This window comes from Lontra canadensis, unplaced genomic scaffold, assembly GCF_010015895.1.
Source record: "Lontra canadensis isolate GAN:19392208 unplaced genomic scaffold, GSC_riverotter_1.0 scaffold88, whole genome shotgun sequence".
NCBI classification, from domain to species: Eukaryota; Metazoa; Chordata; class Mammalia; order Carnivora; family Mustelidae; genus Lontra; species Lontra canadensis.
The window spans coordinates 6,554,667-6,580,335 of NW_022631082.1; the positions used below are offsets into that span (position 1 = coordinate 6,554,667).

At 56.1% G+C, this 25,669-nt stretch overlaps 2 protein-coding genes, 1 long non-coding RNA gene and 1 other non-coding gene across 8 annotated transcripts; 1 reads left to right on the top strand and 3 right to left on the bottom strand.

Moving 5' to 3' along the window:
- Nucleotides 1-993: 993 nt before the first annotated feature.
- On the bottom strand, nucleotides 994-16,438 carry TNPO2 (transportin 2). Of its 4 annotated transcripts, none has more exons than XM_032884123.1 (25): nucleotides 16,320-16,438; nucleotides 14,716-14,827; nucleotides 13,988-14,063; nucleotides 13,752-13,901; nucleotides 11,060-11,166; nucleotides 10,842-10,975; nucleotides 10,663-10,744; nucleotides 10,466-10,588; nucleotides 10,243-10,361; nucleotides 9,371-9,431; nucleotides 9,105-9,270; nucleotides 8,742-8,894; nucleotides 6,106-6,331; nucleotides 5,730-5,901; nucleotides 5,172-5,258; nucleotides 4,985-5,092; nucleotides 4,736-4,894; nucleotides 4,022-4,109; nucleotides 3,737-3,835; nucleotides 3,068-3,163; nucleotides 2,692-2,767; nucleotides 2,328-2,427; nucleotides 2,174-2,248; nucleotides 1,931-2,032; nucleotides 994-1,820 (listed from the first exon to the last, which is right to left on the bottom strand). In XM_032884123.1, exons 2-25 carry the CDS (start codon nucleotides 14,812-14,814, stop codon nucleotides 1,740-1,742), a joined length of 2,739 nt encoding a protein of 912 aa, XP_032740014.1. In that variant the 5' UTR covers nucleotides 14,815-14,827; nucleotides 16,320-16,438; the 3' UTR covers nucleotides 994-1,739. The 4 variants fall into 4 exon arrangements, with proteins under 4 accessions (XP_032740014.1, XP_032740012.1, XP_032740010.1 ...); XM_032884121.1 differs by having other exon boundaries at nucleotides 1,905-2,032; nucleotides 2,692-2,797; XM_032884119.1 differs by lacking the exon at nucleotides 16,320-16,438 and having other exon boundaries at nucleotides 1,905-2,032; nucleotides 14,716-14,847.
- Nucleotides 5,981-6,049, bottom strand: LOC116854216. Its single transcript, XR_004380110.1, has one exon. It is a non-coding gene; the product is annotated as a small nucleolar RNA SNORD41 (small nucleolar RNA).
- LOC116883135 lies at nucleotides 14,841-23,604 on the top strand. Its single transcript, XR_004385729.1, has 3 exons — nucleotides 14,841-15,036; nucleotides 19,773-19,876; nucleotides 23,168-23,604. It is a non-coding gene; the product is annotated as an uncharacterized LOC116883135 (long non-coding RNA).
- TRIR (telomerase RNA component interacting RNase) lies at nucleotides 21,287-24,642 on the bottom strand. Of its 2 annotated transcripts, XM_032884125.1 has the most exons (3): nucleotides 24,206-24,605; nucleotides 21,934-22,011; nucleotides 21,287-21,621 (listed from the first exon to the last, which is right to left on the bottom strand). In XM_032884125.1, exons 1-3 carry the CDS (start codon nucleotides 24,557-24,559, stop codon nucleotides 21,514-21,516), a joined length of 540 nt encoding a protein of 179 aa, XP_032740016.1. In that variant the 5' UTR covers nucleotides 24,560-24,605; the 3' UTR covers nucleotides 21,287-21,513. The 2 variants fall into 2 exon arrangements, with proteins under 2 accessions (XP_032740016.1, XP_032740017.1); XM_032884126.1 differs by lacking the exon at nucleotides 21,287-21,621 and having other exon boundaries at nucleotides 21,935-22,011; nucleotides 24,229-24,642.
- Nucleotides 24,643-25,669: the final 1,027 nt, after the last annotated feature.

Consider the following 25,669-nt stretch of genomic DNA (forward strand, 5'->3'; position numbering starts at 1 on the left):
AAAAAAAAAAAAAAAGAAGAAAAAGAAGAGGAAGAAAAGAAAGAAAACTAGAACCAGGCTCCCCTTTCCTGAAGGTGGCTGGAGCCCCCCATCCTGGGTGGAGAAGGGGTCATCAATCCCATCAGACACCCAATCCATCCACACACCCCAAGACCCAGCAGAGGATGCTCCAAAGAACTGGATTACCAGAAAATTAAATGGTACCTAATTTTTTTTTTCTTTTTTTAAACAAGTGGCTTCCAGAGACCTGCTGGAGTTTCACAGGGTAGGGAAGCCAGCGGAGTTAATGGAATGTGCACCAAGTGCCCCTCGGAATAGAGGCAGGGCCCAACCTTGTCTGGGAAAGACAAAGGGCTATGATGGGGTTGGGTCCAGGGCCCTGTAGGGATGAACAGAACAAACCCCGGGATGTAGGAATCTAGTCAAAGCCCCACATGACCCCCAAAAGGCCCCCCAGAAAACTAAAAGTAGGGAAGGAGAAAAAGGAAAACAGTAAGGGGGTTGCAGGGCCCGGTTGTTTTGAGGCCAACTGGGAAGTAACTATGGCCCCTCTCTAGGGGTGCCTCCCACATGGTGACTGCATCCCCAGCCCATCCCAGAAGGTCCTCTAGAATCACTGTCCATGGGGTCTTCTAGCCCACAGGGAGCTGTTGATGAACAGGAAGCCCCAGGGACAGAGAGTGGGGTCAAGAGGTGGACCACGTTCTCCTCCAAAGGGCTCGATTTCCTTCTTGCTAGAACATAAGCTTTCATCCCTGATCCCATCGATTAAAAGGCCCAGCCCCAGCCCTCAAGTTAAAACTCAGGCTGGAACCTGAGAGGAGGGCTCTCAAAAGCACAGAGAAATGGGCTGCCCTTGAAACCAACTTGCTTATGAAGAGATGCAGGGGTAGGGATCAGCAGCTCTGGCTGCCCCCAGCTCTCTTCAGGAAAAGACCCTGGCCCAAGTGTCTTCAAAAGTCACTGGGGCACAGTGGTGGTGGTGGTGGGTTGGGGTGGGGATGGGGCGGGGGGGGGGGAGAAAGGGCAGCCTCTGGCCAGACCCAGCCCCTCTGGCAGTCCCCCGCTCTTCTGGCTGGGACAGAGCAAGGATGGGGGACACACAGGCTGCGGCTGCCACAGAGCTGGCAGGAAGTGTGCGGAGCAGGTCCCAAGCGTGCGCGTGCTGACTTGGGCGGCCCAGAGATGGCCGTCCTTGTCCCCCGCCCCAGGGTCCCAGCAGAGGCCCCCAACCCACCCAGCCCTCCCCAATCACCAATTCCGGCAAAACAGCAGAAGCTTCTTAAACTCTAGATGCAGGTTACACGGAAGGCCTTACGGGTTAACTCAGGGGTTCACTAATTCTACTGTCTCCATGCAGTCGGGGAAATGGTGGGGCGGCTGGCCCAGCCCAGCTGGCTGTGGCGCCGCACATGCGTGTGTCCACGTGTGCACATGTGAGTGGACGTGTCTCTACAAGGACCCCCCTCCCCGCCTGCTTTCCCCTCGCCTCATCCTAAGCCGGATTTGGTCGGCCGTGTTGAATCTTCCCTCCCGCGAGGCTGGCCCACGTGGGCTGCCTGAGGTGACCCCGATGGAGAGCAAAGGGCCCTTGCTGCCATGAAGTCCCCCCCCCTCCCATTTGTAGGATGAGTGTGGAGACCCCACCCACCTGCCCGCTGGCCGGCAGGCCACACACACACCCATGGCAGGTAGGTGGACGGGGAAGGCGTCTGGATTTGGGTCCCGCTCACTCCTCCCTAACCCCCCTCGACCAGGGCACGGCGACTTCTGGACGCAGCGCGCTCCCAAGCAACCCCTCCAACGACGCAGACAGAAACCTGTGGGGAGAGACAGGGGTCAGGGCCTGCGCTCTGCACCCCCCCACCCAACACCAATGGCCCCCCCGCATGCGGCCTCCTCACCTGGCGGTCGTGATGCTCGTCTAGACCCCATAGAAGGCAGCCAGCCTCTCCTTGAGCAGAGGCGGGAACTGCTCTGAGAACTGCTGCCAGTTCTCCTCCCCAACTTGGTCTTTGAAGCCGTGGAGAATCTGCGGGGAAGCAGGAGGTGAGGCGCGCCCCGCAGCAGAGCCCTCTGAAGGCAGCCTCTCCCCCGGGAGGCTTCCCCCTCCCTCCCCCCACCCCACCGCCGCTGCCTCTCAGGACAACATCAAGGCCAAGCAGGAGCTCACCTTATAAAACATGTCCCGAAGGTCGTCCTTCGGGCTCACCCAGGAGGCTACAGCGTCGCAGAAGAAAATAAAGTCCTGAAACGTGACAGGTCCTGTGTGAGGGGCCGCCCGAGCCCAGCCCCAGCGCCTTCCCTCTGAGCCCGGCGGCCCCGACCTGCACGACGCCCCCGGGGTTGACGCCTATCATCATGCAGATGCCTCGGAAGGCTGAGTCCTTCTCCTCGTTGTCCCTGATATTCCTGAGGGACGTGCACCTGTGGGGGAGGTGAGCGGCAGGCAGTCAGCTGGCGGGGCTGGGGCAGGATGGGCATCTGTGGGGGGCAGTGGGGTTGGGGTGGCGGGTGGTGGTGGGTGGAGCGGGGGTTTGGCAGGCGATGGGGCTGGGACAGGCATCTGGGGGTGGACACAGGCCTGGGAACGGGTCAGGCCCGCCCCACCCGCCCTGCTGCCCAACCTGCCCCACGCAGGCCCCACTCGGGCTGGGGGTGGGGACACAGGAGGGATGGGGTGTCACACACCAGGGCCGGATGAACTGCTGCAGCATGGGGGCCACCTCCTGTGGGCACACGTAGCCCAGGCGGCCGATGGTGATGGCTGGAATGGCAGAGGGACTCGTCAGGCGACCTGCAACCCCGAGCGGCCCCGGGACGGTACGTGGCGGGGCCTCTGGCACGAGGCACCAGCCCCGCCCCGTGGGCCCCAAGGGAATAGGCCCCATCAGGGTCTCCCCGTCCCCGAGCCCAGCATCTTCCCTGGGGCTCTTCCAGAACCCCCTCTAGGGTCTTCCCAGACACCATCCCTGGTTCTTTCCCAAAGTCTCTTCACCGGTACCCTCCCGGCCGGGCAGCCCAAGTCCAGGTAAGGGAACGACAACTGCTCAGGCCTGGTGCCCACCTGTGTTTTCTAGCAGCGTCTTGGGCGTGTTGGGCCGGTTGATGATCTCCACCAGGTTGTTGAGGACCATCTGCACGTAGGGCTGCATCTCCGCCCCTGGGGGACCCGTCAGTCAGAGCCCCGCGGAGCCCATAGCACCCCTGCTTATCCCCAGCTGCACCCAGACATTGGCCAACTGCAACCAGTGAGGGGACAAAGAACATTCTCCAGCTGGTGCCCCGCTCAGGACCCATGACCATCCAGGGACGGACCCACACCTTCCAAACACCAGAAGCTTCCTTGGAGTCACTGTTCAACACCAGGGTTAGGCCACCATTACCCACAGATTCCCTGTGGGGGAGGGGGAGGGAGGACATGGCCACAATCTCCCCAGCAATCACAGTGGGCCCTTCAGCCAACTGCACAGGGCGGGAGGCCACCAACAGTCCAAACAGAACCCACTGCCCGTTCAGCCTCTTTGGAAAAACCAACCACGGGTGCCCTTTCAGCCATCCGGCCAGGATCCCGGAGGAAATGGATTCAGAGAAGTCTCCTTGCACGCCCCACCACAGAGGCACTCAAGAAGCCCCAGGGCTCTCTTATGTGGACCTGTCAGGCTGAGCCCGGGTCCAGCGCCCCTTGGGGAACAGGCCATGGAGGAGTGAGGGGCAGGGACTGCCAGGGACTCACCCATCTGCATGCAGATCTCGCCGATGGCCCAGGTGGCATTGTTGCAGACAGAGATGAACTCAGGGTTCAGGTTGGTGCCCAGGATGGGCATGAACTCGGCTGGTGGGGAGGAGGAGGAGTGCTGAGCAGGAGGGCCCGCCAGGGCGAGGTCCTGGACCCGGTCCGGCTGACCCCATCAGACAGTACGAATACGACCCAGTTTGGTCACTGTCCTCCCAAAGTCATTTCTTCATCACTTGAGGCCAGAGTTGGGGTCATGGGGTCATGAAAAGAGGGGCATCCTACCGATACAGGGCTTGACGTGGATGAAGCAGGCTTTGGTGAGATCTCCCAGGAGGGCGAAGGAGCTCTGCCGGACCTCAGGCATGGAGTCCTGGGGGGGGTCAGAGAAGGGTCAGTGTGGCAAGGCTCCGTGTCCCCCAACCAGCTGGGGTCCTGACTAGTCCCTCAGGGTAGGGCAGCTGGGGGAGCAGTCCCTGGGGCACAGCCTGACCCTGTCACTTCCCATCATGGGCCCCATCTGTAAAGCTGGGACTTGGGGCACACTGAACCACAGTATACCCCTGCCTCGTTCAGGGTACCACTAGGCAGGGAGCAGTCCTAGCCACTGCCCACCCTGACACACCAGGCGTGCGTATGTATAGAGCTAGGGGAGCTTCTGCTTTTGTATTTCTTCCACTTTTTTTTTTAATGTCATGTCCTTGCCCAGCGTGGGGCTAGAACTCATAACCCTGACTGAGATCAAGAGTCACATGCTCTACTGACTGAGCCGGCCAGGCGCCTCTCATTCTTCTTTCTAATTTTCTCTGTCATTAGCTTATTCAATGAGATTTGAGTCATGTCTTACTTGAATCACTTTTTAAAATAAAGACAAGCATGTTTCTCCCCTGTGGGTCCCCTCCTCCAGATGTCCGCTCAGCACCCCAGGGCCTCGTGTCACCACAGGAGGCCTGCCCCGCCGCCAGCGGGATCACGGGGTGGGGGTGAGGGGCCACCCACCTGCATGCACTGGAACAGCAGCGTCATGATGTTGCTGCGGGCCACCAGCTGTTCCACGTGGCCGCCCAGGCCCTCGGCCAGGCCGCTGAGCAGGTCCAGCGCCACGATCATGAAGTCCTTGTCGGGGGCCTCGTACTGCTCAGGGTGCTGGGTGTACATCTGGGCAAAGACGGGGCGGCCGGGCAGGTAAGGGGAGCGGGCCGGGGCCAGGGTAGCCGCAGAGGAGCGCAGGGGCGGTGGAATGCTCACCATGGCCTGGGCCAGAGTCTTCTGCACCAGGGTGACGCAGCGCTGGTAGACGGGCTCGCAGTAGGGCAAGAAGCCGCTCTGCAGGGCAGTGGCCACCGATGACAGGCACTGGTCGGGAGGAGGGCAGGAAAGGTGAATTCGGGAAGAAGGGGGCAGGGCTTTGGGAGCCAGCCAGGAGCCCACCCACCTCCAACAGAGGGAAGAGGTCCTTGTCTTCATCCTTGAGCTCGTTCCACTTCTGGATCAGCGGAGGCATCAGCTTCTGGATGTATTCCTGGAGAGGAAGCATGAAGTTGGGGCTTCCTGGGTAGGGGGGGCAGCCTGGCACCAGCAGGGCTCCCTGTGACTCAGAGGCACCTACTGCCTGAGCGATGAGATCTGAGCTCCTTGCTGTGGCTCAGGGGGCCCTATGAGGCCCTGCCATCCAGCCAGACCACCAGGCCCGGCTCAGCGGCTCCCTTCTCACTGTCCATGCCCCACCCGCCCCACTCCGCCCCCTCGGAGCCAGGGTCAGCCCCTCCTGGTTCCCGCAGGCCCCTGAGCTTCCCCAGCACAGCACTTACCACACTGTCTCATAACTCTCTGTCTCCCCCACTAGACTGAGAGCAGGGCGAGGGTGGGGGCCAGGTCTGTCTGCCTGTTGAGGTCACGGCCATGTCCCTGGCGTGTGACACGGGGTCGCCGCCAGGTCACTGGCAGCAGAGGAGCACAGGGCTTGAGAGAGGGAGATGCTGTGGGGTCTCACCGGCTGGTTGAGGTGGTGGCCCACAGAGTCAGCCAGGGTGCCGATAGCATCGTAGAGGATGAGCAGGTTCTTGTGCTGGTACTTGCCGAAGGCGAAGACAAGGGTGTCCAGGATATAGCTGAGGTAGGGCACCAGCTCCGTGCAGGCCTCCTCCTCCAGGGTGGCAAAGGCACTGGAGTAGGGAAGGGGTTTAGTGGGTGGCCACAGGTGGGGCTGGGCCTGTGGGGGATGGGAGGGGAAAGGGATGCCCTTGGGATCAGACAGTACGAATACGGAAGAAATCAGCATGATGTCAAGATCACAAGCGTCATCACTTCCCAGAAGGCAGCTGGTGGGGCAGGGGTGGGGGCCGAGGGGGCCGGGGGTCGAGGGTCACCTGCAGGCCGCCTCCTGCACCCTCTTGTTGCCATCCAGGATACGCTTGAGCAGCTCTGTCATCAGGGGCTTGAGGTGCATGTCGGGGGGCTGGCTGACCACCCAGTGGGCGTAGCGGCTCAGCGTCCAGCAGGCAATGGAGCGGACCAGGGCCTTCTTGTCCGACAGGCACTGGATGAGGTGCGGGATCAGCTCAGGCAAGTAGGGCACCATGCCCTGCATGCAGCCTGCAGGGATGGGCACGAGGGCAAGCCTGAGCCCCGCTGGAGCCAGCCACAGCCACCCTCCTGGGCAGAGCTCAGCAGCACCTAACGCGGGGGACGCCGAGGCTGGGAAAGCCAGGGTGGGAGGCGGCATCCGAATCTGGCTTTCCCCTCCGTCGGTGCCACCCTGGCACGGTCACTCACGGATTCACAGATGGCCGGGCAGCACGGTGACCAACATGGATGGAATGTACTTTTCTTTCAATTTTTAAAATTTTATTTATTTTGGGGGGCACCTGGGTGGCTCAGTCATTAAGCGTCTGCCTTCAGCTCAGGTCATGATCCCAGGGTTCTGGGATCAAGCCCCCCATCAGGCTTTCTGCTCAGCAGGAACCCTGCTTCTCCCTCTCCCACTCCCCCTGCTTGTGTTCCCTCTCTTGTGGTGTCTCTTTCTGTCAAATAAATAAATAGAAATCTTAAAAAAAAATTATTTTTCATTTTATTTTTTTAAGTAGGCTGCATGCCCAGCTTGGAGCCTAGTGCAGGGCTTGAACTCACAGCCCTGAGATTAAGGCCTGAGCTGAGATCAAGAGTCAGATGCTTGATCAACTGAGCCATGCAGGCGCCTCTTTCCTTTTTTTTTTTTTTAAACTTAAGCAATATGGGGCACCTGGGTGGCGCAGTGAGCTAAAGCCTCTGCCTTTGGCTCAGGTCATGATCTCAGGGTCCTGGGATCAAGCCTGGCATCAGGCTCTCTGCTCAGGAGGGAGCCTGCTTCCCCCCGCACCCCGCCTGCCTCTCTGCCTACTTGTGATCTCTGTCAAATAAGTAAATAAAATCTTTAAAAATAATAGTAATAAAAAATAAATTTTTAAAATTTTATTTATTTTGGAGGGCGCCTGCGTGGTTCAGTGGGTTAAAGCCTCTGCCTTCGGCTCAGGTCATGATCCTGGGGTCCTGGGATCGAGTTCCACATCAGGCTCTCTGCTCATCAGAGCCTGCTTCCCACCCCTCCTCTGCCAGCCTCTCTGCCTACTTGCGATCTCTGTCAAATAAATAAAATCTTTAAAATAAGTAAATAAATTAAAATTAAAAAATAATAATAAAGTTAATAAACAAAAAACTTGGGCTCTAGACCCAATGTGGGGCTCGAACTCTCGACCCTAAGACCAAGAGTCGCATGCTCCACTGACAACCAGCCAGGCACCCCAAGTCCTTTTCTTCTGAAACATTTCTTAGATGTTTGTGAGTTTTCTAGTTTTCATCTTTTAGGGAAAAAAAAAAACATAAACAGGGGCGCCTGTGTGGCTCAGTCAGTTGAGTGTCTGCCTTCAGCTCGGGGTCGTGGTCTCAGGGTCCTGGGATCGAGTTCTGCATCAGGCTCTCTGCTCCCCACTGGGTCTGCTTCTCCCTCTCCCACTTCCTCTCCATGATCTCTTGTTCGTGCTCTCCCTCAAGTTATTAAAACAAAAAAAACAAAAAACTGGGACGCCTGGGTGGCTCAGTTGGTTGAGCGGCTGCCTTCGGCTCAGGTCATGATCCCAGCGTCCTGGGATCGAGTCCCACATCGGGCTCCTTGCTCGTCAGGGAACCTGCTTCTCCCTCTGCCTCTGCCTGCCATTCTGTCTGCCTGTGCTCGCTCTCTCTCCCTCTCTCTCTCTGACAAATAAATTTAAAAAAAAAATCTAAAAAAAAAAAAAAAAACTGTGAACGTAGCTCTTGTTCGGAGAACACAGATAACAGTACACCACCTGATAATCCGAGACCCAAGATAATCTGAGACCCAAGGGTCAATTCCTCTAAATTTTCTCCCATTAAAATCTTTTCCCAGAACCTTCAGGAAGCCCGTGAACATACACACACATGATGTTACCGTAACACGCGCTGTGCTTATCATACAAGGAAACCTTTCCTTAACTAAATTTCAAAAGCTCGCCAGAGTGAAGGCTGCTGCTTGCTGCCTGGCCTGAACCTCGCGCGACAGGCCTAGACGCTGCTCCCGAGTGATGCGGGTAACATGCCCGTGGGCGGCCCGGGAAGCGGTGTGCTGGTGTCAACCTCCCCCCTGCCCCGTTTCCCCATCTGCGCACCCCCACCTCATCAGGAGGGCTGCCTGTTGTTACTGTTGTAGCCCTAACTGTGCCGACCCCCTCACAGAACTGCTGTTGGCAAGAATTAGAGGGAGGGTTTGCGTCGTGGCACCCAGGGGTTCCGTTCAGGCCCAGAGGCGGAGGGGAAGATTCCTGTCCCAGAGCTGTTTGGCGGGGACTGAGCAGGCCTCTGAGAGAGAGAAAGAACCTGCGGCTGGGCTCAGCCGGGCTCAGCCAGGCCCCATGGCTACGCAGCACAGCCCGGCCCGGGGCCAGCTCCGGAGTGCCGTGCCAGCACAGGGCTCGAGGTCAGGCCCTCCCACACCAGCCAGCGGGGCACTCACCCTCAGCGATGGCGCCCAGCACCAGGATGCCCGACTCTTTGACCACCCACTCAGGGTGGAAGAGGAGTCCCTTGAGCAGGGGGAGTAGGTGGGGCAGCAGCTCCTCCCGGAAGACATTGGCCAGGACGTCCAGCGCGGCTGCCGAGCACTTCCCTGGGACGGGAGGGGAGAGGAGGCGGCAGGTTCAGGGAAGCCCTTCTGGACGGGCTGCCAGCCTCCTAGACTGTAGCCCCAGGATCAAAGATCATGTGAGCACCTTCACCATCTGCTCTGAGTAGGCCTCTCACCTCCTCCCGAGAGAGGCAGCCCCTGGGCTTGCTGCCCTCCCCCACCCACCCAGCCCCCACAGGCCGGGCCACGCACTCAGATTCCAGTCAGACAAAGCATCGTCATCATCATCGTCCTCTGCGTCCTCCGAGCCATCGGGCCGCTCAGCCTCATGGGGCAGTGTCACTGTGCGGGACTTATGGAAACGTGGCTTGATGTCCTGCTCGCTGTCAGGGACTGCCTCGTCCTCCTCCACGTCCCCCTGTGGGGCCGGGCAGACCACTAAGCACCAGCGGGGCCCCCAGCCTCAATGCCCCGGCCCTCACCTGCCCGTTCATGCCCGACAGTGGGCCCTGACTGACCTTGAGCAGAATGATGTCGATTTCTGAGTATTTCATCCCATTCACCAGGATGGGGATCAACCTGTTGGGAGAGACGCTGCTCATCAAGGGGGAAGCATTGAGCCAAGAAGCAATTGTATGGAACTTAGGGGTATTATCCTGACCTAGTTTTAGCAGCTGGGACTGAGACAAAGTGGACACCACTCCTGGCTCCACAAGAGGGTTCCTGACCCAGACCTGGCCACTCAGGGAATTCTAGACTTCTGAATACACCAAAAAGCTTAGGACAGTGGCTGCTCCCTAGCATACTGTAAGGCAAGGAGGACTTAAGGCTCTTCCCCGGGATGGGCCACGTCAAACAAGCAAAGAGGCAGGGCAGCCAGTCTCCCCAGCTGGACCCCATGCACCTGGGGACTGGAAACTTTGATTCATGACTCGGCGATAGGCAAGTGATCCAAGTTAGTCAAGGAGGGTCAGCCCTAAGACTTGTGCTGCAGATACTAGCTGAGACAGAACTTCTTTCCTCTGAGGTCCCTAAGCTTGAAGGTAGCAGAAAGCCACAACACTACAAAGGAGGAAGGTCGGGCTTGATGACAAAGACAACACAGAGTGTGTAGATCGGAGACCATATTGACGTCTTTTACATCCTTTGAGCACCTGGATCCAGCTATACCTGAAGCCTCTGTCAACTTTTCATTTTTTTCACCTATAACTTAGCTAATCTCTAAGTCATTAAAAACTACCATACTTGCTAAATAAACATACGCAGGGATAGAAAGTAAAGAGAGATAGAGAACACAGACTGAGGGTAACACAGGGGATAACCAGAGGGAAGGCAGAGCACAGCAAGGGACAGAGGCTGAGGCGGGGCAGAGGGCAGGAGTGGCACTCACTGGACCAGGTGGGAGGCCAGGACTTCCTTGCAGATGGGCTGCTCGGCCAGCGTCAGCCAGAACTCACAGGCCTCCAGGGCCACGTTCTCATCATGGTCCTGGGTCCTCTGCAGCATGTACTAGGGCAGAGTGGGAGAAAGACTAAGGCCCGGTCTAGCCAGGGTGCCTCCCCCAACCCGCCGCCTGCCCCCCAGCACGTGTGCGCCTGCCTGGCAGGGCTCACCTGGATAATGCTGTGCATGTGGGGGATGAGCCTGTCAATCCGCACTTCCAGCAGCATCACCAGGGCACGGCACACATTCTTCCGCACCTCAGGGTCATCGTCCACGGCCAGGGCGAACAGGTGCTGCAGGGAAGGTGGGATCAGTGGCAGCATGGCCCTCGGCCCTTGCCCTGCTCACCCCCGGCCTGGCAGCCCACCTCGATGAACGTGTCGATGTTGTCCATCAGCGCCTGGGCCCGGTCCATGATGAACTGGTTCACGCAGGCGATGGCATGGGACCTGGCAGGGAGCCGGCACCTGGGTCAACCCTGACCACGCCCCCTCCAGACCCCTACATCCCCTCACTCCCCCACCCCCAACTGGGAGTCGCACTCACCGGATCTTTGGGCTGCAATGCTTGAAGAACTGTAAGAACTTGGGGATCATGATGTTGAGTGGCCTATTGAGGGCATCACTGTCCAGGAGCTCAGATGAGTCTTCGCAGATCTTCTGCAGGGCTCCGAAGGCTCCCTGAGCGGAGAGGAGTGGGCAGACAGCTGTGAACTCCAGTCCCGTCCCAGCTCCCACCCAGGTGGGCCACAGCTGGTCACCTACCTCACAGGTGTTATAATCCTCCGAGTTGAGGAGGTTGCACAGCTGGGGCAGCAGCTCAGGCCACATCTGCAGCTCGCCCTTGGAAGCGATGGTGGTGATGAGAATGCCTGCGGCAGCCGGGAAAGGACGCTGCCTCAGGCTGGGTGCTGGGTGCGGGCCCGCCGCGCACTCGCTCCTCGGGCTCACAGGCTGTCTGTGTGCAGTCCCCCAGAAGCCCTACCCACTCCTTTCGAGGTCCTCTGAGCCTTACTGTAAGCCAGCTCCGCTGCAGGCTCTGGGATGCAGCACAGAACTAAACGCAAAATCCCTGCTATTGGGAGCTATCTAGTGAGAGAGGTTTCAAGGTAAAAATAAATCAGCAAGGGGCACCTGGGTGGCTCAGTCATTAAGCGTCTGCCTTCGGCTCAGGTCAGGATCCCAGTGTGCTGGGATCGAGCCCCACATAGGCTCCCTGCTCGGCAGGAAGCCTGCTTCTCCCTCTCCCACACCCCCTACTTCTGTTCCCTCTCGCTGTGTCTCTCTCTGTCAAAAAAATAAAATCTCGGGGTGCCTGGGTGGCTCAGTGGGTTAAAGCCTTTGCCTTTGGCTCAGGTCATGATCCCAGGGTCCTGGGATGGAGCCCCACATGGGGCTCTCTGCCTGCTTCTCTGCCTACTTGTGATCTCCGTCTGTCAAATAAATAAGTAAAATCTTTTAATTATACATATATGTATGTGTATATACATACATACATATACATACACATATATATATGTATATATATACATATATATAATGTTTCTTAAAAAGTTAACAAATATAAAAATCAATCAGCAAAAGACCTGGGAGGCTAGGCGCCGAAAGCTAAGGGGGGTTCGTAGTAAAGCAGAAAAGACACAGGCAACGGCTGAGGTTGAGGGCGGCAATTTTTTTTTTTTTTTAGTTTATTTATGTTTTTATTTTTTCAGTAATCTCTACACCCAGCGTGGGGCTTGAACTTATGATCCCGAGATCGAGAGTCTCAGGCTCCTCTGACCAAATCAGCCAGTCGCCCCATTTTAAAAATGGGTGGCTAGAACAGCCCTCACCCAAGGTGATACCTTGCCATCTGAGCAAAGACCTAAAAGAGACGAGGAAGGAGCTGTCCAATTCCTGGGGCAAGAGCGTCCTGCTGCCCAGGCACAGGGAAAGGCAGGTGCGCAAAAGGCCTGGGGCAAGGGCAGAGGGAGGTGGTGAGGGCTGAGAGGGGACAGGCGCAGGTTGTGGCAGCCCGTAAAGCCCTGGGGAGACTTGCAGAAGCCCACGGGCAGCCTGCAATAGGCATGCGCAGCGCGAGGGCCAAGAGGCAGCTGAGCTGAAGTACGGTGAGAGCAGTGCAGAGAGGGTACTGGAAGCAGGAGGTGGCAGTGTTTTCCCAGCAGGGTTAACTCTGCCCCGCCATCCCTCCACATGACCCTGCCTCCTGCTTCTGCTAGGGAAGATGTTACCTGCTCCAGGGAGACTGTGAGGACTTGGGAATGCAGTCCCAGTCCCAGTCCCATCCCTGCCTGTGCGACCTTGGCCACATGGCCCAACCTCTCTGTGGCTCACTGGCGGATAAAAGCACACGCTCCTAGGGTTACTGAAGTTTCAATACCTTAATTCAAACACTCAGAGCAGAACCTAGCTACAAAGTAAACTTGGTAAGTCCAGATCCTTCTGCTGGCCTCACAGGGGGTGTCCTCAGGCCTATGGGTAGCAGGCCCCAAGATCAGGACTTTTAGCAAGACAGTATCTGGCTCAAATTTAATACTATTTTTCTGTCTTTACTGCACATTTTTAACATTGAGTTCCCTTTACTGCAAGCAAATGTCTTTTCTTTTAAAAGTTATATAGAACTTTCTTCTAAAGACAACTTTTAAAAGTTGACATTAATCTAAACAATAAAAACAGAAGTTGGCTGTATGTCAACTACACCTCAGTAAAGGTGGGGAAAGAAGCAAGTCAGTAACAAAGAGCTGGGTTGGTGTTTCTCAGTAGCAAAGTGGCGGGAGGTAGAATTGCTGGAGAATTCTCAGTTGTCCTTCTTTTTTTTAAAGATTTTATTTATTTATTTGACAGAGAGAGAGAGATCACAGTAGGCAAGCAGAGAGAGAAGAGGAAGCAGGCTCTCCACTGAGGAGAGAACCTGATGTGGGGCTCAATCCCAGGAGCCTGAGATCATGAACTGAGCGGAAGGCAGAGGCTTAACCCACTAAGCCACCCAGGCGCCCCCTCAGTTGTCCTGTTATCTTGTTCAAGCAGCCCTCCTGGGGGTCAGGATGGTCCAAACACAAACCAAACTTCCATTTCACCCCATCATTACTGGTGAGAACTAGCTGAAAACACGAACTCCATAGGAGGGAGTGGGGGGCATGCACTTGTCTTCCGAGTGTGCTACACCCTCAGGATCTAAAAAGAATCCTGGATATTGAGTGACCGCCTCCAGAGTGGGAACGGCTGTCTTGGGAGGGAGTGGTTCAGAGCACAGACCAGCGCTAGTTGCTTCTGAGCTCTGCTACTCACCAAATAAGGCCCTTAACACCTCTATACCTTAGTGTCCTCCTCTGAAAAATGGCAACACCAACAGTACTACCACCCACCGTGTACTCGAACAGCCAGTGAATCGATGCCCTTAACACACTGAAAAGCTCCTTCGCTGGGAGTAAGAACTCGGAGTGCCGCCTGCTCTCACCTATGGTAGCTCGGATGAGCGAGGAGGCATCGCCAATGTTGTTCAGGCACTCCTGCTTGATGAAGTCGGCCACGGGGGGTGGAAAGCTCTGGTAATGTGCCTTCACATTGTTCTTAAGGATGAGACCGCTGAGGGAACGAGTTGGCTCATCTGAGGCAGGAAGGCAGAGGGTCAGGGGAGCACGGAGGAGAAAGAGGGGTCCCGCCGGAGTGCGGGGGAGGGCACTGAGAGCATACCTTCTGACTTAAGTCTGGTCAGGACAAAGATCAGGTAGTTGTTGAAGTCGGGAAACTGGTTCAGTTGTTTGAGTTTCTGCCAGGTTGTTAAGGGACTTGGGAGACAAGGGCCTTCCCCAGGTGGGCTCCCTTACTGTCGTGTAGCCAAAAGTCCTTCTGACCACTGGGACCAGGCAGACAGCTCCTGAGACCCCACCCGTCAAGCCCCGGGCCAGAACAGTATCACCAGGCGGGTGGGAGTCAGCAGGCCAGTGGGAGAGCACGCCTCAGCTTCCCATCCACTCTTTCAGACCTGGCTGGAGCAGGAGAGGGTTGCCAGAGCCACTCGGTCCAACCGAGGCAGCAGCTACTCAGTCCTGCTCATAAACAGTCCATGTTGCCTGCTTTTTTAAAAAAAGAAGGGAATCTATGTTTTCAAGTAAAACTTGCTGATAGTTTAAATACCTTAAACTTTAACTTATTAAGTTTAACTATGCATCGCCTGGGAAAAAAAAATGGTAACCACAAACCTAAGCAAAAACTAAGTGCCAGCCCCCTCCCCCACAGGGCCACATTTCCTCTAGAAATGGGACCCAAGAATTCTAATCCCTAATTCTCTGCCAAAGCTAGCTCCTGCCCTAAGAGAGTCTGTGAACTTGGGAATTAGGGAGTCAAGCCCTTTCCCCTGACCTCCAGGGGCTGCAGATGTCTGCTCTGTTCCCCCTAGACCCGGAAGGAAGGAAGGATACGTCCTGCACGATGCGCTGCGTGGCTGTGTTGGGCGACTGCGAGTCCTTGAGCAGCTGCAGGACCTGCTGCAGACCCTGCTCATCTGGCTGCCAGTCCATGGCGCAAGGTGAGCTGCGGGGGTAGGGGCCGGGGGTCAGCACTGAGTCCCAGGGGCCCCGTGTGAGACCCGGACTGAGCCCCCGTGGAGGTGGCTGCAGTGGCAGCGCGACGGGAGCGCCCTCGGCGGACAGGCGGAGGCTGCCAATCCACACCGGCCCAAGTGCGGGGTCCCCGCCAGCTGCGCCATCCACGACCGCACAGTCTTGGGCTCAGGAGCGCAGGTGAGGGAATCTGGAAGCGGGCGGAGGGAGGCGGTGGCGGGGGCCGGTGGGGCCTCATCCGGCCTAGCACGGAGCCTTTGTCCCAGGGCGGCCCATGCCACTTCCCCCCCGCTGAGGGCGTTAAGGCTTCTGCCAGCCTCACGGCCGCCAGGCAAGGCCCCAGCCACCTCTCCATCCAGGGGCCCTGCTCCAGACCGCGATAGCACCCCTGTCCCCGCGATCTCCCTGGTCCAGACACGGTCCCCAAAGTGCCCTCTTCTTCCGAAATCCAGCCCTCAAGCTCCGCCAGATCCCAGGCGCCTCCTCCGCCTCGGTCTGGCCCCTGAGCCTCCCAGATGCACGGTCCCAAGGTACTCCAGTCGTCCCGATTTCTGCCACCTCCCCTCATCCGTTCCTCCAAACGGAGCCGGTTGCCAGACGCTCCTCTTTTTGGCCTAGCCAGACTCCATCCAGAGATTCCCCTTAATCGAGTCCGAAGCAATCCCCGGACAGGTCTTAGTTGCCTCTCGGAATGAGAGCCTGCCAAGCCCGCCACCCTGTGAAAGATGACACCTGGACAGGTCCCTGTCGCTTTCCCCAATCAGGTCTGGCCAAGTCTCCCCACCACCACCACCTCCTGCCCTAGTCAGCACTAACTCCTGCTGGCAGATCTCTGTTGTTTCCCCCAATCAAGTTTGGACAAGGCCCCCACCACCTCGAAGTCGAAACCCACTTCTTCCGATCTCTGCAGCTTCCCTAGTTAGGCCTGGCCGAACACCTCCCAGAGCACTCCCTTCAACGGATCCTAGCGACGCCTCGAAGTCAGACCTAGGAAAGCCATCTGGAACCAAGTCCGACGACCCTCCTTCTCAGGGTCCAAGAAGACCCCCAACTTCTCAATGAGACCTCACCCAACCAGATCCAACCAAAGCCCTGTCGAAATACACCCCCCAAAACACACACCCGATCCTCGCGCCGTTCCCCAATCAGGCCCTAAGCAGTCCCCAAGCGCTTCCCCCAGATCCCCTCCAGCCAGAACCCAGCCGCCCCACTGGCCCGATTCTCGAAGCACCAGGGTCTCGCCCGGCTCCGAGGCCCCGCCCCCTAGCCCCAGCTCGGTTTCCCCCTCCCCCGCCCCAGCCCGTTCTTACTGCCTAGCGAATAGGGCCCAAACCAGGTTCTCGGCCTTTCCCGGTCAGGCGCGGCTCCGACGGCCGGGCCGCGCGCGATGAAGATCCAGAGCCCCGGGAGAGTCAACGCAAGCCCGGGCTCAGCCGGTCGGACTTCGGGTAAGGCCCACTTACCCGGCTCCGGGTGGCAGCAGCGGCGCCGTGCGCTGCGGCTTCTCCTGAGACTCCCGCGAAAGGAGGGAGCCAAAGAGAGGGAATGAAAAAAAAACGCGGCCGTGGATGAACCACGGCGGCTTCCGTACGCCGTTCAAATTGACTCAGCCGAGCCAATCGAAAGGCACAGCCGTAACACGTGGCCCGGCACGGGGGAGACCCCGGCCCCGCCGAGGCCGGGTCACGTGACCGAAGTGTGGGTGGCTCGCCTGGCCTCTCTGGCCGTTCGGTCTTCCCAGCGTCTCGTTTTCTCAGCGTCTCTCACGCCTGCCAAACAGCCGCTTCCTTGCTAGGAGCTGAGTTTTGTGGCGCGTGGGACTTTCGGTGCTTGGTGGGCCCGTGAACCTCTCGGCCACAGCCAGTTGTGCCTTTCACTCCCTCCTCTACGAATAGAACTGGGCCTTTCCCCGCGCATCTAGAAGTTTCTGAGAAGAGCACAGTAGGTGTTCTCAAGGAAAGATCGGAGGGAATTCCTGAGCCTGGCGTGAATATTAGACCCCCAGACACAAAGGAAGGACTAAGCCACACAAAGGGAGTGCCTAAGATAGGCTGCGTTCCTGCAGAAGCCTCAGCCACGTTTTGTGTATTTATTTTCCAGTACTGTTTGATCCTTTTTACAAGGATATGAGAAAAACCCACAAGGATATAAAATTCTAAACGAAATGAATCAACGCTGAAGTGAAAGGCCTAACCTCTTTCCCTACCTGAAGCTGAATGAGATAAAACAGACCAGGAAATTTAGGCAAGGGCAGGGTCATGGTGAAAGACATCATAATCTTTGCGCCATCAAAGAACAAAGTAGGGCACCTCTTTTAAGAGTGGAGCAGCAGACGAGGGAGAAGCTAGAGACCCTGGGCCCTCGGTTTCCCCATCTCCTGGCCAGGCTGATAAACAGATAGGCAACCAAAAAAAAAAAAAAAAAAAAGAAGAAGAAGAAGAAGAAGAGGCAACCTAAAGGGCCACTCGGGAGTCTTAGAGTCCCGGCTAGTCAAATGGGCTTAAGCCTAGTTTGCTGGGTTAGAGATCACCAAGTTAAGCATTACGAGGCCCGCTGCAAACTGTTCTTTGAAAACTTGGCTTTTACCCTGGGAGTCTCAAGGCCATCCTTTCATTGTATTCAGCCACGCCCTAAGCCAATATTTACTGATTTTAATCAACTAGGCCTCTAATCTCCAAGGACAACCCAGCCCGCCTTGAGGAACTTTTTGGCTCCAGGAGTAGCAGGTCAGTTTTTGGTCCAGCCTGAAGGAAGGGGACTGGTTTCTCAGCCAACTTCCCCTTAGCCAAAGTCAGTGCCCCTCTGTTCATTTATGGAAAAAAGGTACCTAAGTCCTCTCCTTCCAACTAGTACTGGGGCCTTCCAGACTTGGGAAGGGTCGGCTGGCGCCTAACGCCAGTCGGAGACTTACTAAAGGAGTAATCGGGTTTTACTTATTAAAACCGAAACCGGGTGGAGAGACACGTGCAGAAAGCGGCCGCTCACGCATGCGCAATGGCCTTCCCGCGCACACCCTGAGGAGCTGGAACTACAAATCCCGTCTCACCGTGCGCCCGCGTCACCGTGCCTACGGATTCTGGCTATGGCTCAAAACCTTGTGGTTCGGAGAAACGCCCCCCTCCCCCCACGCCAGCCCACCTCCCCGCTGAAGGTGGGCGTTAAGCTGAAGGAAGAGTGATATTGAGGGACTGGGACTGGAAGTTTCGGGAGGGGGTGCTAATGGAGTTTTCTGCTCAGGGTTGGGAGTTGCCCCAGATAAGGGTCAGATGGGAAGAGGGCTGGAGATGAGCGAGAGAATTTAATGCTCACCGTCTCCTGTTTATGTGTCAAGTTTCCAGTGGTCCTGCGCAAGCCTCGGGAGCGAGGAGAGTCAGAATAAAGAGACCCCTGCTGTCTTTGCGGTCCACGATACTAGCCCTCGTATAATCACAAAAGTCTTTCTTCCTACTCCCAGCTAGTGGATTTAAGTTCCGAATCCAGGCTTTTCCCCCATTTCTTTTACTTTACTTTTGTTTTTTAAGTAGGCTCCATGCCCAGTGTGAGGCTTGAACTCACGGCCCTAAGATCAAGAGTTACATGCTCTACCGACTGAGACAGCCAGGCACTTCATATCCCTATTTCTTAAGCACCTACTTTACTGCCTATCTTAACAGACCTGTACACAGCAAACTTACTCCAAACTAGAAGCGCTCAGTACAAAAAAAAAAAAAAAAAAAAAAATCAAGGAGCCGGTGCCCAACCGTCAATCTGAGATGGGAGACAAAGTCCTCTCCATTTACAACAGCCTCCCTGTCCGAGCATCTCTTCACAAGGCACCCACGTTTAAAGGTCACCATTTCTCAAACAGGTCCCCCAACCCAAGCCAATTGCTTCACTTGGAGAAACAATGACAGCTGTTTTAAATAATGTCAGGGTTAATGTTGACTTCAATATTGCCGTTATTTTAGAACTTGACTGTAGAGATGCTTCCGTATTCTACCCCTATTATTTATTTATTTAAGAAGGTGAGAGAGAGAGCACACAAAGGGAGAGGGAGGAGAAGCAGACTCCCTGCTGAGCATGGAGCCCGATGTGGGGCTGTATCCCAGGACCCTGGGATGGTGACCTGAGCTGAAGACACTTAACCGAATGAGCCACCGACGCACCCTTACCCCTGTTTTAGACATGAAAAACTTAAAACACAGAAAGGCTGTTACTTACCCAAGATCACACCAACTAACAGGCACCAGAATAGTTTGAAGCCGCAGCTGTGCCACTCACCAAACCCCGAATTCGATTGTCCTCCCCTTCAGACTTTCCCCGGGTCAGGACAGGTGAAAGTAGTGAAGGGGGATGCTGGGACTCCATCAGCATCTCCTGCCTCCTGACACTCCAGAAAAGAGGCTGAGCTGCTGCAGGGGCGACCTACTTCTCCCACTTGTGTTTCTTTTTAAAGATCCAGTGGCTGCTGGTGCCTTTGAGGAAGGAGGTAAGGGTGGCACATTGGCTGCCTATGTCCCCTCCCCCAACACTACATCCCCAAGGCTAAAGTTACACCTGGGCCAGTTCACCATCCCCAAAGTAGGAGGGAGAGAACTTTGAGCCAATGTGGAAAATATTAAATTAGACAAGTCTAAGTGTATTAGCCAGAAATGAGAGGGGCAGGTCTCCTGTTCCAAAGCCTGCTTGTGCTTTTCTCTTTAACAAGCCAGGCCATCTTTCAGCTCAGGGTCTTTGTACGTGTTCCTTTGGCCTTGAATACCTCCCAGGATCATCTTTAATGCCTTCAGAACTTAGGAGAAGTGTTACCTTCTTAAGGAGGCCATCTCTCCCATTGATCTTGGTTCCCCTTTCATACCTCTCCCCCCCCCATAGAATGTATAACCATTTGATGTGTTCTGTGTTCTATTTTGTTTCCTGTTTGCTTCCTCAACTAGAATGTTAGTCCCACTGGAACAAGGAGTTTCGCCTGTTTTGGTGCTTAGTATTTGGAATGCCCCACCCAATTTCCCATAGGCCGGAGCTGGCAGTCTGAGGCCAGGTGGGTACCATACTACCTCATCTGTCCTCCCTCTGCCTACGCGGGTCTCAGGTACCTCATGGCCACCATGATCCTCCTGATGGACAGGGATGGGAGCCTGAATTTGGGATGAGCAGGAGTGGCAAGCTGCTCAGCATTCCTGCATGGGAAGGTCTGGGAGGTGAGCCCATGACTGGGGGACCCACATGTGGCTCCAGGTCTAGAAGGTTTGAGAAGGGAGGTTTGGGAGGCAAGGACCTCTTAAAACATTTGTGGGCTCAGTGGGGGAACAGGCAGTTAGGCAGTTTCCAGGAAGGCCCAGAAGTATAAGGAGCACTAAAGGGGCACTAGGGAAGTCAGGCTTCCCTTAAACACCGTGTCCCCTGATATGTCAATAATCATGTTCTGCAAAATGGTGTTTGTGCTCTTTCTGATCATATATTATACACAAGGGTGGGGTCAACCGAGCCTCACTGGAGAGGCTGCAAGAGCAACCCCACCAAATCCAGATCCCAGCCCTCCTCACCTCAACCGCCAACATTCCACCACCTCCCCTCCCCAAATCATGGCCCAGCCTCATCTCCAAGTTCTGCCCCAGCAGCCAGAGGGGGCCTGTTAAGACAGATAACACATAACCTATTGCTCCTTAGCTCATACTGCCCCCGCAACAACGAAGACTTCCTCTTACCAAGAATGAAGTCCCAAATCCTGACCCAACATACAAGGCTGTGTATATAATCCACACCCTATCCTCTTTAGGTCCAATTATGTGGGCCACCTTGAAGCTCCCCACAAAGGCCACCCGTTCTCCCACCCGTTTTTATACTGGCTGTTCCCTCCACCTGCTTCCTCACCTCCCTGAGGACTCAGATCAGATGTCAGGAGAAATAGACAACTTTCCCCTAGCCTCTACCCTGTATTTCTTCCCAGTCACCTCCCAAAATGGCTTCCCCTTTTTGTTCGTTTCCTTCCAGAAGGGCAGGGAGTGTACATGGTCTGTTCTTTTCACTCTTATGGCCCCAAGGTCCAGAACAGCACAGGCACACAGTAGGCATTCATCAAGTGTCAGCTGAATGAAGAAACGGACAGTTCTGGCCCGGCCAAATAGGGCTGTGATGGGGCACTGAGCGTGAGCAGCAACACTGGAGCTCTGTCAGGGGTAGGGGGAAATGGGTCCTGAGGAGAGTCTCATCACCAACAGGAGGGGATGCACCCCTGTCTGCCCTCCACCCCCAAATAAACCCCTCACCAAGCAAGACCCAGGACCAGGTGTAGAACCAGGCAATGGGAGGAGGGAGTGCTTCGGGTGGAGAACAAAGAAGGCAAACCAAGCACACAGCTCCGGCACTAAGTCAAGTTCTTTACTTCCCAGAAGTGATGGCTAAGGAGGGGTGGGGTGGGGTTGGGGTGAGGAAGACAGAAAGAGCCAGAGAGAGCAAGGAGGTGGGGGGACAGTAAACCACTGTTCTATAAGTCTCAGGAGGCAAGTGCTCAAGGTAAAAAAGAGTCCTGGAGAATCATCCGCGGCTGCGGGAAGCATCTCGATTTCCTTCTGTGTAGAAGTCCTTGGGGGGGAAAGGCTGCCGCCGCTGCCGCTGCATTAAATAGTTATGTACATCGCAGAGAGTCCCAGGCCGTAGGCAGGCGGGGGAAGGGGGTCATTTCACCAGGGGCCGAGTTTTATCATCATCGCCACACTGATGGGCTTTGTACTTTTTCACCTCTGCCATGTACTTGGCCCACGCATCACCTTTACTTGTTAATACCTGTGGGTGGGGAGGGGGGCATATAGGGGTTGCAAGGGGATACCAAGGCGGCCAGGAACTGGGGTCAGGACTGTCCTGAGACAGCTGACCCCCCCCCACACACACACACCCTGCATCACCCTTAAGGTCCTGGGTTCGAGGTAAAGATATGCAGAGTCCGTTCTTCTGGGGATCCCGTTGAAAGCCTCCTCCCCCACCCAGTCCCCGCATCCAAGGCCCCGGGAGCTGGACAGAGAGGGAAAGGGCTCAGCAGCCAGGCTAAGGCTGGAAGGGAAAGGCGCCGCGGGGGGGCCCCACAGCCAGCCTGCTCACCTCATCCTCCGTCTTCTGCTTCTTGGCTACTATTCCCGTCTTGAGGGCTAGTTTGTTTCCGCCTCTGCGCTTGCCCACCTGGGTGAAGGGACAGAAGACTGCAACGGTTACAGGAGCCGGGCCCGCCCTTGGCGGCGCTGAGGCCCACTACACCTTCCTAGCCCGGCCCGGTGGCCCGTCCCGACGCCGCGCCCAGCTCCGCCAGCCGGCCAACCTGCGCAGCAATCAGAGAGGAGCACACGCGATTCTTAGCGCCTGCCCTGGGCCCATGATGCCCTGGCAGTCGTGGGCCCCTGGGCTGCCCTCCCCAAAAGCAAGAAGAACCCCCACAGGCTGTCCTCTCTTTCCAGGCCGAACCCTCACCCTCCCCTAGCAGGGACCGCACAGGCAGCAACAGTTCCCTTTACTGAGCACTTACTGTATGCTAAGCTCTGTGCCAAGTACTTTCGATGTATCATCCTTCACTTTCACAGCTGCCCTAAGAGGAAGGTTACAACCATCCCCATTTTGTAGATGAGGGAACACCTTTGAGAAGGAAGAGGGCCTATCCCTGGTTGGCAGCAAACAATGGAACTGGATTTAGGGTCAGATGGGTCCAAGCCACAGAGCAGTATCCTTACCCACCAAATGACACTGTCTCCCCTGCACCAAACCTGGCCTGTTTAAGAGTGCCCCTTGGTGAAGAAAATAAAAAAATCAGTGACAACTACTGCTACTCCCACTCACAAAGGGTCACTCAGCCTCCACCTCTGGTTCTTACACCAAGCCAAGAACGTAGGTCCTGACACACTCTCTTCTGCCAACGTAAGTCTCACCCCAGACCTCATCCTAGTCCTCCTTCTCCCACCAACTGAGCACTTTGTGTCCACAGGCAGCAACAGTCTTCACAGGCTTCATCCCATCTCTACCCCACCACCAGGCATCAAGTAACCTGTGCTGTTGGGACTATCCCCACTCACTTTTAACAATGAAGAAAATGAGGCTTAGAGAAGTTAGATCACTTGCCCAAAATCACACTGTTAGCGCTAAGACCTGACCTCCAGTCTGTTACTCTCAAGTCAACACTTTTCTCCACACCACAGGGACTTGACCTCTGAAAAAATTAATATCTGGGCTGTGAATTAGCTACTTTTTCTTTTATTTCCCCCCTTTTTTTCTTTTTTCTTTTTTTTCCTTCTTTTGGTTGTTAAAGATACTTTTAAGTATCTCTCTCTTTTTTTTTTTTTTTAAACAGGCTGTACACCCAACATGAGGTTTGAACTCTAGACCCTGAGATCAAGAGTCGCATGTTCTACTGACTGAGCCAGCCAGGCGCGTTCATGGATTCGATCTCAATACCAGAAACAAAGCAAGCTCAGAGTGGACCATCAATATAGTTGCCATTTATTTAGCCTAGAATTTCTTGACCTCACACTGGTGGCATTTTGAACTGGATCATTTCTGCGGACAGGGGGCTATCCTGTGCATTGTAGAACACTGAGCAGCATCTCTAGCCTTTACTCAGAGATGTCAACAGCACCCCTCCCCCAATTCTGACAACCAAAAATTTCTCCAGACTGCCAAACTGAAGGGGTTTGGGAGGGAGGGGTGTTCATTCCCAACTAAAAGCTACTGGTGCTTTAGCTCCTTCTATAAGACAAAGCCAGTACTAACCTCCGGGATGGCCTTACAGAACCCTCATCACATCACAACATGCGATGGTAACCATATTTGCAAATGGGAAAATTGAGGGTAGGCCAGCCCAGACACTCCAGGAAAGCAAGGATCTTGTCATGGTCAACACGGCACATCCAGCACCCAGCACAATGCTCAGCATAAGGTGCTCAATAAATGGACACTGGAGGAATGAGACTCAGGGAAATAGAGCAAATTTCCTAAGGTCACACAGGAAGCTCTGAGTCTTCAATCCACACAGCTCAGATTCCAGATTTGAATTTGCCCCTCTTCCCCATAGTGGGAGATGGTCCCAGTACCCAAGTTTAAGTACCACTCAAATAGGAATCCCGGTATCCTGATTTCCCCATCCCCGGAGCGCTGTTTCGAATGCAATTCCCTGGCTCCCGGTCCCCGCGGGCGGGCGGGCTCAGGGGGTCCCCACCCCCGCCCTCAGACCTCTCGTCGAGAATCCAGGTTCCGGATCCTCAGCGGGCGACCGGACGACCCTCTCACCGGGGCCGGAGGGTGGACCCGGATCCCGATACCCTTTCTCGGGCCCCGATTCCCTCTGCCAAGGCAGGCCCTGGCGCCCGCCCCCACCCCCGCGGCTCCTTACGAAGCTGAGCGTGGGGCCCGGGCCGCCCTTCCTCTTCAGATCCCCAGGGCCCGCGGCGGCAGCGGCGGCAGCAGGCTGGTCGGGTCGCGGCGGGCCCGGGGGCGGCTCCTCCTGCCGCTGCCGCTGCTCCTCCTCCATCTTCCGCTTGAACAGCTCCAGGAAGCTGCCGTCGTTGGCGAACAAGTTCACACCGCCCGACACTGGGCTAGAACCCGCGCCCGACGCTTCCTCGTCCCCGCTCTCGGGCGACGTCCCGGGCCCCGACTCAGCCCATCGGCTCCCGACGACGCCGCCGCCCGCGGGGCCCGGCGCCTCCCGGCCCGGAGGCTCCGCCCGTCTCCCTCGGGCAGCCATTTTGTCGCCAGGTGCCGCGCAAAGGACTCCGGGAAGGCGGCTCCGGCCCGGCGCTTGGCGCCCGACTTGCCCTGTCCCGGGCAATGCATGCCGGGAAAAGCGGTCTGGCCCTCCAGCGTCCGCAGCAGGGGCGGAGTATAAGGGGCGGGGCGAACAAGGGGGTAAAACCTGACGCTAAGGGCCAGCCCAGCCAGCCACGCGGATTTTTATAATCCAGGTAGAATTGGGCAGGCGTTAAACGCAGTCTCCCCGGGAAGGGAACCATTGTCTGGGCCTGGGACTGTAGCTGGCTCTCCGGAGTGAAGTTCCCACTTGAAACTGGGAGCACATTACCTTTCCAGGGCTCCCTTATTGCACTAGAGATAATCTCCCTTCTGGCCCCAGGTTTAATCTCTGTGAGGGAAAGGACCCCGTCTGAGAGTGTGTGTTCAACTGACACCTCGAAACCGAGGTCCCGAACTCCGTCTAGAGGGCATATCTAGTCTAAGCGCACACCACCCCGAATAAAAATGGGGATGTCTCTGGTTTGGTTGGGTACCTGCCGCTGGAACGGAGCTCTCATTTGGGAATGGCAGTACAGCTGGCTTAGTGGAGGTGGGGTCCCCACCTGAAAATAAGGATGTTACGGGCTGAAGTGCTCAAAAAAACTCGCGGGAATTTTTTGACTATAGTCTATCTAAGTGTTCTCCAAAGGCCTGGGACCCAGCGGTATTCCTGCCCAGGACAGGGGTTCAAACAGAATTCGCTGGAATCTCCCCTTGAACAGAGAGCAAAGTGAGAGAAGGCTTCCGGGAATAGGGTCCCTTCTGCGACGGGGAGCGCAGTTGCAGGTGTGGTCTCTGCCCTGGCCTGCCCAGCATGGGGCTCAGGGTGCCCTGGACGAAGATCTATGGACCTCGCCCACAACCAGAGTAACTCTCCCTCTAGCCCAGTTGCGGTCCAGGGACCTGTCTTCGGCCAACGAATCGGTTTGTCTGTGATTGGTTTGCGTCAAGAGCCAGGTGGCTCACAGCCAATTGGATAGCAGAAGAGACGGACCTGAGGCGATGTTGGGACCCAATTTAGAGAATAAGGACAAATGATCGACATGAAGTTGAACCTATGGAGTCA